Consider the following 11,215-nt stretch of genomic DNA (forward strand, 5'->3'; position numbering starts at 1 on the left):
CTGGTGATCCAGATGACCTGTAGTGACTGTAGTGATCCAGTGACCTGTAGTGATGCAGATGACCCTGGGTGATCCAGATGACCTGTAGTGATCCAGATGACCTGTAGTGATCCAGATGACCTGTAGTGATCCAGATGACCCTGTAGTGATCCAGATGACCCTGTAGTGATCCAGATGACCTGTAGTGATCCAGATGACCCTGTAGTGATTCAGATGACCCTGTAGTGATCCAGATGACCCTGTAGTGATCCAGATGACCTGTAGTGATCCAAATGACCTGTAGTGATCCAGATGACCTGTAGTGATCCAGATGACCCTGTAGTGGTCCAGATGACCCTTAGTGATCAGATGACCATGTAGTGATCCAGATGACCCTGTAGTGATGCAGATGACCCTGTAGTCCAGATGACCTGTGGTGATGCAGATGACCCTGTAGTGATGCAGATGACTTAGTGTGGATCCAGATGACCTGTGGTGATCAGATGACCCTGTAGTGATCCAGATGACCTGTGTGATCGAATGACCCTGAGTGATCCAGATGACCCTGTAGTGATCCAGATGACCCTGTAGTGTCCAGATGACCCTGGGTGATCCAGATGACCCTGTAGTGATCCAGATGACCTGTAGTGATCCAGATGACCCTGTGTGTCCAGATGACCTGTAGTGATCAGTCCATATAACCCTGTAGTGATCCAGATGACCTGGAGTGATGCAGATGACTGGTGATCCAGATGACCCTGTAGTGATCATGGTGATCCAGATGACCCTGTAGTGATCCAGATGACCCTGTAGTGATCCAGATGACCTGTAGTGATGCAGATGACCCTGTAAGTGATCAGATGACCCTGTTGTAGATGACCTGTAGTGATCCAGATGACCCTGTAGTGATCCAGATGACCCTGTAGTGATCCAGATAACTTGTCAGGATCCAGATGACCCTAGTGATCCGATGACCTGTGGTGATCCAGATGACCCTGTAGTGATCCAGATGACCCTGTAGTGATCCAGATGACCCTGTAGTGATCCAGATGACCCTGTAGTGATCCAGATGACCCTGTAGTGATCCAGATGACCCTGTAGTGATCAGTACCTGTGTGATCCCTGTGTGTCATGACCCTGTGATAGATGACCCTGTAGTGATCAGATGACCTGTAGTGATCAGATGACCCTGTAGTGATCCAGATGACCCTGTAGTGATCCAGATGACCCTGTAGTGATCCAGATGACCCTGTAGTGATGCAGATGACCCTGTAGTCGATGACCTGTAGTGTCGATGCGCCGATCCAGATGACCTGTGGTGATGCAGATGACCCTGTAGTGATCCAGATGACCCTGTAGTGATCCAGATGATCTGTGATCCAGATGACCCTGGATCAGATGACCGTGTGAGACCTGTAGTGATCCAGATGACCCTGTAGTGATCCAGATGACCCTGTAGTGATCCAGATGACCCTGTAGTGATCCAGATGACCTGTAGTGATCCAGATGACCCTGTAGTGATGCAGATGACCCTGTAGTGATCAGATGACCTTGTAGATGACCCGTAGTGATCGATGACCGGTAGTATCCAGATGACCTGTAGTGATCCAGATGAAGATGACCCTGTAGTGATCCAGATGACCCTGTAGTGATCAGATGACCCTGTAGTGATCCAGATGACCCTGTGAGTGATCCAGATGACCTGTGGTGATCCAGATGACCCTGTAGTGATCCAGATGACCCTGTAGTGTCAATATCCTGTATGATCCAGATGACCTGTAGTGATCCAGATGACCCTGTAGTGATGTCAGATGACCCTGTGTGATCAGTGACCCTGTGGTGATCCAGATGACCTGTAGTGATCCAGATGACCCTGGTGGTGTAGTGATCCAGATGACCCTGTAGTGATCCAGATGACCCTGTAGTGATCCAGATGACCCTGTATAGTGACCTGTGATGCAGATGACCTGTAGTGATCCAGATGACCCTGTAGTGATCCAGATGACCTGTAGTGATCCAGATGACCCTGTAGTGATCCAGATGACCCTGTAGTGATGCAGATGACCCTGTAGTGATGCAGATGACCGACCTGTAGTGATCCAGATGACCTGTAGGATCCGATGCCTGTAGTGATCCAGATAACCTGTAGTGATCCAGATGACCCTGTAGTGATCCAGATGACCCTGTAGTGATCCAGATGACCCTGTGGTGATCCAGATGACCTGTGGTGATCCAGATGACCCTGTAGTGATCCAGATGACCCTGTAGTGATCCAGATGACCTGTAGTGATCCAGATGACCTGTGGTGATCCAGATGACCCTGTAGTGATCCAGATGACCCTGTGTGATCAGATGACCTGTAGATCCAGTGATCAGATGCCAGTGATCCAGATGACCCTGTAGTGATCCAGATGACCCTGTAGTGATCCAGATGACCTGTAGCAGAAATATGACCTGTAGGACCTGTAGTGATCCAGATGACCCTGTAGTGATCCAGATGACCTGTAGTGATCCAGATGACCCTGTAGTGATCCAGATGACCCTGTAGTGATCCAATGACCCTGTAGTGATCCAGATGACCCCTGTGGTGATCAGATCCCTGTAGTGATCCAGATGACCCTGTAGTGATCCAGATGACCTGTGTGATCCAGATGTGTAGTGATCCAGATGACCCTGTAGTGATCCAGATGACCCTGTAGTGATCCAGATGACCTGTGGTGATCCAAATCATCCTGTAGTGATCAGATGACCCTGTAGTGATCCAGATGACCCTGCAGTGATCTAGATGACCCTGTAGTGATCCAGATGACCTGTAGTGATCAGATGACCCTGTAGTGATCTAGATGACCCTGTAGTGATCCAGATGACCCTGTAGTGATCCAGATGACCCTGTAGTGATCCAGATGACCCCGTAGTGATCCAGATGACCCTGTAGTGATGCAGATGACCCTGTAGTGATCCAGATGACCCTGTAGTGATCCAGATGACCCTGTAGTGATCCAGATGACCCTGCAGTGATCCAGATGACCCTGTAGTGATCCAGATGACCCTGTAGTGATCCAGATGACCCTGTAGTGATCCAAATCATCCTGGTTCTCCACTAATACAACCAACTGTCGTGACCAGATTGTATGCGCTTCACCGTCTAAATCACACATCATAATATCCTTAAAATATGTCCGGCCAAAATTTTTAAGGAACAACATGCTATTCGCAGCAGACTTTACGTGCATGATGTAAATATTGATGGGGATACATACACACACACACACACACACACACACACACACAGACACACACACACACACACACAGACACACACACAGACACACACACACACACAGACACACACAGACACACACACACACACAGACACACACACACACACAGACACACACACACACACACACACACACACACACACACACACACAGACACACACACACACACACACACACACACACACACACACACACACACACACACACACACACACACACACACACACACACACACACACACACACACACACACACACACACACACACACACACACACACACTCCCCCAACAAGTATCCTTACGATTTTGTGAGACAATATGACACGATGGACGAAGGATTTTGACAACGCTACCGAAGCAACAACAGGAATTAGTGTTCATTTTGAAACTCATCGAACCCCTCCGTAAAGATACATTTTGAAGTGTGTGAACCTAAAGGGCAGCGACGAAGAGGTAGGATTCTGGGTTGATAACTCTCCTTCGTTGTGTTGCTGTCGGTAACACACTCCTTGGGTCGTGTTCAGGACCTCATGACTTATTTCTGCTTTCTAAAAAGGCAGGTCGTAGTCATACTGGAGGAGGTGAGATAATAGTTTAATTTATTTCAGGGTCTAGAAGGTGTATTTTACCACTGTATATATGTGTGTGTTGGGGGACCCGGTGACCACTTCACTATAAAGCGCCGCCGTAACCTTTCACGGCACTCCATTGAACCTTTTTTTTTATGTGTGTGGCGTTTCAGGGGCCACACCCACCAAACCTCTCTCTCTCTCTCTCCCTCTCTCTCTCTCTCTCTCTCTCTCTCTCTCCCAGGCTCGTGCTGATTATAGTAGCGGCACGACCCGGGTTCTGTTTTTGTGGTCCGGTGTTGTTATTGTTCCTGTACTGCGAGCCACGGTGTTGTTTTTGTGGTCCGGTGTTGTTATTGTTCCTGTAATGCGAGCCACGGTGTTGTTTTTGTGGCTCGCTATTGTTATTGTTCCTGTAATGCGAGCCACAGATGTTGAGTGGCTCGGCATTCTTTAACCACCAACATTGGTCAAGCCAGGGACTGTTTCTTGCCTATCACTATCCATCCCTAAGGTGGTGAGAGTCCCCGACCACGCCCACCTCGGGAGGAGATAAAAGGTGGGGGCGTGAGACATCCTGCGTCCACTGTGAGGGATAGGACACCCTTGGTGGACACCCTGGGGGGCCATGGACGCCCCATTACAGTAATGAGGTCCCTGGACACGCGGCTGGGCGGGGTCCCCTTGCCTGTTTGTTGACGGGGAGGGGACGAGCAGGACTAAACTACGAGTATGTGGTCGTTTTGTGCCCCAACCCTCCGCAGGTTTTTTCTTGTTTTTTTTTCTGGGGAAGGGAGCGTCCTTCTCCGTCCTGCCCTTCATCACTTGTTCTTGATGGGGGTCAGGAGCTAACATGTGGTCCCTCTTCACTGCCCTCCTGAGTAACACTCGTTTGTGGTGATGGCAAGGATGGGGCCATCAAAATACTCCTGAGTTTCATGCTCCCTGATCACTCCCTCCCTCCTTACCACTCAACGATAACACTCATTGTGATTGTATACTCACTACCCCCCCCCCCTCCTTGCCTCCTTCCCTCGCCTCCCTTCCTCCCTCCTCGTCCCTCACCCTCCTTCCTCGTCCCTCACTCTCCCTCCTCGCCTCCGCTGTTAGTAGGGGAGGTGGGCAGGGGGAAGGGTCGTAGATATAATTGGTGGTTTTCTGCCCCTTACTCATTTCTAGGTGAGGAGGGGAAAAGACCTTAATATCCAAGTTGTAATTCTCCAAAATGGCCATCATTACGCTGTTGAATCCTCACTGGTGTAATCATACACCACCTCCTCCTCCACTCATGTGATCTTCATACTTCGCCACATTATGATTTCCAGAGTGCATCTTTGACACATGACCTCCAGTCCTTCAGAGGAAGGCCTACAGCCACGTCCTCGTACGCGTCAAAGCTCATGGAGAGTTCTGCTCTAGTACAGGTCATAGTAATAATAATAATAATAATAATAATAATAATAATAATAATAATAATAATTAACGGTTTATTGAAAGCATGGCAGCTGGAAGGCTGAAAATATACAGTTACGTAATTGGGGAATGGGTCACTTGATTGACAAATAGTATACAAGTAACATAAGTTATACAACTATGATATATAATAATTAAGTGGGGAGAAGGTTATACTACAGGGCATTTCAACATTGTGACATTGCAAGAAGGTAATATTGGCTGGGAGTGAACACCCTGGTTGATTACGAGTTGTTGCTAATTTTTACAATGGTTGGGACTGGGCTGTTCTTACAGCGATCAGTACCTGCTCGTATGGGCTGGACGCTCCGTGTGTGTATCGCTAATGTCTTGAACATGTTTCCGTTATACACAAATTATTATTAACATTCTAAGACAGATAGAAAACACTTTTAGACTTCAAATAACAACGACTAATAAATGTAATGTCCATATTTTACATTCTTTACGAATGAACAAACAACTGCAGATGACATTTACTAGTGTGTTAACAGTGATCTTGGCTTCAGTATACTGTACCGAGTGTAACTGATGAGGGCAGGTGATGACTGGATCACACTCGAGCGTCAGAGTATGAGGCTAACGGAGGCAAAAATCTGGTTGTGTAGGTCAAACATTTTTAACTTTTACTAAAACATGGTGGTGCCGAGCGCCGTCTTTTACAACTCTACACAGCATTTTTTTTTTTTAGTCCATGTTCATACGATCTTTAACAAAGTACTAATGTGAAACTTTACAACAGAGACGGTGGCACCGCAACAAAAAATAAACAGGTTATGCTGATTGTGGATCCTGGCGCTCCAAAAATGTGAAGCCGCGGGATTCAATCTCTCTCTCTCTACAACTCTTGTCTCTTTCTCTCTTTTTCTCCCAAGTTCATTTCCTTGTCTTCGTCAAAACCTTATCACATGAGGCCCTTTCATGCGGTTCGCACTCTCACCTCGCAACTCCTCATAATACCAATCGACCGTTACACTGACACCTCGTTGTGTATATAACACCCACCAGTTATCCCGGCTGGCGTGTATTCCCGATTTACGCAAAAATTATAATGAGCGCGAACTTAGAATGCCGCCAACTTGAGCTCCGATGGGCATAGGTCGTGTCTGGAAGTAATTTAGTCAAGCCTGTTGTTGGTCAGTCAGTTGCTGTCGGTACAAGGCAGGGGTCAGGAGCACCCGTAGACCGTACTACACCCTTGACTCTTTACGTGGTACTTGTGACACTTCGCAGTGTAAATAATATATCCTGTGATTTTATTAAGAAAAGAGTTTTTAAGAAAATATTTTTTTTTGTGTAGTGGTGGAGTGTGGTTGGTGGAAGTCGCCAGTGCCGCCGTGGTTGCTTGACCAGTTTATACGTAGCCACCTGGGAGACGTAGTGGCCCCTCCCACCCACCCACCCAACCACCCTCATACGCCCCCGGCAGCCAGTCCCACCCCTTCCTCCCTACCCCAGTGCGTGAGTGGACCGCGTGCCACAGCTCTTCCCGTAACCCCTGTCGAGCGAACACTTGCGGGAAAGACAAGACGGACTAGGAAAGGGTTACACCAGTTTTGTCTGATATCATGGTCTTTATCGGGCTGGACAGAGAGGCGGCAACGAGGTAAGTTTTGTGGCTGTGTGTGGTGTGTGTGTGTGTGTGTGGCTGTGGCGGTGTGTGTGTGTGTATTTGTTTGTTTGAGCGTGACTTGTGTCTGTCTCGTCGTCTTTTTTGGTATTATTCATCTCATTGTTAGTGTGTGTACTGTACATGTAATAATGGCCTTTAGTTAAGATACTGTAGAGAGTCAACACCATCCATTTGTTGTTGTAACGGACACACGGTGTATGTGTCTCAGTGTACCATCTGCAGGAGCTTTTATTTTGTCAAGAGATAATTGTATAACGTAGATGAAGATTATTATATATACATGAAGGTGTGTGTGTTGTGTACTGGAGGGCAGGGAGAGAGGGCCACCAATTCCCCTGTTCTAACTACCAACCAGAACAGTCTCTCCCGTACTCTCTCTTCCCCGTATATTATTTATAATTTACCTAACATTTATGTAAACCTTCTGAATTAGTGCAACATGGTGAATGTATGAAACGCTGTAAAATCATACTACAGTATATTTTTGACGGGCTTTACATATTAAATCTATGTAATATTCTAAATACATGACACCCCCCCCTACCTCCTCCCCCTCCAAGATTTATGTAACACCGAAAATTTATGTGACGTTTTCATACATACGACCAGTTGCTGTTGAATACCCAATATAAATGCAACGCTGGTGTTAATGATAAATATATATATATATATATGAACGAGTAGAGGGGTTAGGTAGGGTTGAGGGGGGGTGAGGGAGAGAGAGATATATGTTTATTTAAGTTCGAGCCATTCCTTGCCTCATTGTCAAATATTTGATCCATTTAACGGAATGATGGGAGTGTATTTGTTTTGCCGCAGCCATATCACGAATCAGCGTCGGGTATTTGAATCATTTAAACCCTATAATGGCGAGTATTAATCTCCTCCTTATCAACGGTGAATGTTAACTGCGTGTGGTTTGTGTTGGTTCGTTTGTGTTGTTCCTAGAGCTTGTGTCCGAAAAGATTTTGTGGTTGTTGTTGTGATAGTAATATTTTATTGTTTTTTGTATTATTATTTTGTAATTGATATGATTGTTGATATTGTTTTGGTTATTATTTGTTATTTATTATTATTGTTGCTTTTTATAATCATTATTGTTATTATTATCTTTTTATTGTCATTACTTTCATTTTACTTCTTTTACTCGTTTATGTAATTGTGTGTGTGTGTTTATTATCGGGTGTTGCAAGAGTAAACAGTTAAATATATTAAGGTCAAGGTAGAAAGGGAGTTGTGGGGGGGTGGGGTATTAAGAGCCACACCCGTATCGACTACGGTTCTTCAGTATATACCAAATGTTAAAAGAATTCACCACTCTATAAAAACTCGACCAGGGAACAGCTTTCTTCTTATCAGGGGGAGGTAGAGAGTAGAGAAAGTTGTTGAGTGGAAATGTCAAAGTTGGCGTGGTAGGTGGTGGTGGCTGGCTTATTGACCTCGTCCACCACAACTACACTACCATCACAACCACTCTGCCATCACAACCATGGCTACTACATCCACTGTGCTACTACAACCACTCTGCCATCACAACCACTCTGTCACCGCAATCACACTGCTACTACAACCACTCTGCCATCACAACCGCTCTGCCACCACAACCACTCTGCTATTACAACCACTTTTACCACAACCACTCTGCCATCACACCCACTTTGCCACCACAACCACTCTGGTATTACAACCACTGCTACCACAACCACTCTGCCATCACAACCACTGCTACTACAACCACTCTGCTATTACAACCACACTGCCACCACAACCACTATGCCACCATTCGTCTGCCTTCATAATTGCCACCACTACCACCAGTTAAGGTACTACCATCATCACTATTACCAACACTACTTCGGTTATTTCTGCCATCATCACTGTCAATACCACCTCAACAAACACCAACACCTAAGCTACGACTGCCATTATTACCACTACGAGCCCCAACATTACAGTGTGTAGGGTGGGGTGAGGGGACTGGTCTAGTGATGGTGCACCTGTGTGGTTGTGAGACGACCTCTTCACCAAGTCTAATATTTTAGCCAGGTCACCTCACACTCTCCAGTCTCCACAGTTTGAGGCCCTCCCTCACAACCCCGCTATACCGAATAAATACTAAACCTCTCCATCGAGTGTTCTACCAAATTATGTTTACGTGTGAAATTAACTCATTGTGGCGTTTATCGTGTGGGATGTATAATGGTGTGTGTGTGTGTACGTCCTTCCAGCCTCTTGACGGGGTTAGGGAGGGAAGTGTACATTATCAGGAGGGCGTGGTACCTTAGTTTCTGGCGAATCTTGCTAATGCACATACCCTCGCTCTCCCACGCCTCTCTGTCCCTCTCTTCTGCTTTTCTTCTCTCCTCCTTTCTCTTTCATTCTCCCTCTTCACTTCTTCTTTCTCTTTCCTTTTAATTTCACACACAATACACTCAAGATTCCTCTGGACATTTTACTATCTCGTGTGTGTCAGTGTGTGTCGTCAACAAATCTCGTGTTGAAGTGTTTCCAGTCGTCCAAGTGTCTATCAATTCTTGAGAACTACCAGTGAACTACAGGTTACCTGGGAGGGTTAATTAACTCACTGATCGTTGGGTAGTTAGCGCCGCCTGTTGCAATTAAGATATGGATTGTGTAGTTATGTATAATTACGGACGAGGGGTCGGTTGTGTTGTGGTTTGTTGGGTGTTTTATTAAAGAGCTGCTGGTGGCAATGTTGCACAGTTCATGAGTCAGTCAGGTTTTGTTTCATGTATTGGCGTCACGTCTCATGACTTGGCAGGACTTGAGGCTGCATATTATGATGACACGTTTACTGGGGAAGAGGGGGGGAAGCAAGCAACAGAATGATGATGGTATCGATAAAAGCAGTTTTGATAATAAATACAATAATAAAATGACTCGTAGTAATAATAAGAAAAACGATAATATAAATAATAGTAATAATAAAAATAGTTATGATAAACAGAAAAAGAATCTGGAGGAGTTTTTTTTCCTGATGCCTGTGTAGTAATCCACCATTGCCACTGTGGGGGAGATTCAGGCCATGCTCACCGTTATCAAGGCTGCCACCATCACACGTCACCACAGTGTCATTATTACGATGAGTGATAAGGAATGTACGTTTTATTATATTTTATTGTAGTAGGATTGATTGTGTCATCCCCGTCACCAGACTTACCAGGTACTAGAAGTGTTTGTCATTTCCGTCTGTGTGTGCGTCCTGGTTCAGGCTTTTACTTTAGAGAAAATTATGATTTACAATGTTTTTCTAGTTTTTTTTTGTTTTTTTTTGTTGGTGGTGTTTTTTTAGTGAGTTCAAAAAAAATACTCCCTTTCCTGAGACTTGACTAATGGACATCTTTCCACGTGAGGGGGAATTTTTTTTTTTTTACCAGCTTAATGCAGTCAGTGTCACCCGATGTTAACTCTATGGTATTGAGTAAGAGAGGATTCCAAGATTGACTCCAGGTAACCAAACCCCAGGTATTAGTAACGTTTTATCTTTTGAATTTGACGTCATGTAAAATCGATGTTGGTAACTATTATATTTTGCTAAGTCGTTCATACGGTATGAGTTTTGTATAATAATTGGAAAACTTGGATTACGTATAAAGATTAGGCACCTCAGTTTATTTCACGTGATGATTACCTGCTGTAACGTGAACCTAACCTAACCTAAATAAACTAAACTTAACTCCCTCCCATGTGTTCAACCATGAGGTGAAATAAGCTGGGGTGCCTAATCTTCACGTGATTATAAAGTTTCAATGCTTTGTGAGTTATTAAGTTACTTGGGGAGAAAAAGATTCGGTACTCGGCGCTAGATAACACACTGCAGGTGAAGCACAACTTTAGGTAGTGGTTTGTTGCACTACCTGAGACTACAGGAACCTCCCAGGGCGGCCATCACCTTGACGTTATCAGAGAGAGAGAGACGTTGCCCCACTTTATCTTGCCCTGGACTTGTTGGCATCGTTACCGGTCGCCATTAGCAACACCAATATCGTACACGGTTAAGGCGCTTCCCGTGGATAGTGAATGGTGCCTGATTACGTGACGCATCTCGAGTGTTCACCGTAGTTCATCATTAAGTTCATTCAAGATCATTAAATAGTTCACCATTATTAAGTTAGAATAATGGTGAAAGTGATGTAGTATTATAGTATCTAGGTGATGATGATGATGATGGTATAGTGATGTTATGACCTAAAACCGATTATGGTGATGGTGATGATGTGACTACTAGGAACTGATGTTGATGGGTCTATAACTAACAA

The 11,215-nt window shown here is 45.2% G+C and overlaps 1 protein-coding gene across 1 annotated transcript; it reads right to left on the reverse strand.

The window, feature by feature from the left end:
- Positions 1-1,158: 1,158 nt before the first annotated feature.
- On the reverse strand, positions 1,159-3,067 carry LOC121858411. Its single transcript, XM_042354858.1, has 2 exons — positions 2,828-3,067; positions 1,159-2,691 (listed from the first exon to the last, which is right to left on the reverse strand). Exons 1-2 carry the CDS (start codon positions 3,065-3,067, stop codon positions 1,159-1,161), a joined length of 1,773 nt encoding a protein of 590 aa, XP_042210792.1.
- Between the last annotated feature and the right edge of the window lie 8,148 nt (positions 3,068-11,215).

This window comes from Homarus americanus, unplaced genomic scaffold, assembly GCF_018991925.1.
Source record: "Homarus americanus isolate GMGI-L3 unplaced genomic scaffold, GMGI_Hamer_2.0 scaffold57980, whole genome shotgun sequence".
Lineage (NCBI taxonomy): Eukaryota > Metazoa > Arthropoda > Malacostraca > Decapoda > Nephropidae > Homarus > Homarus americanus.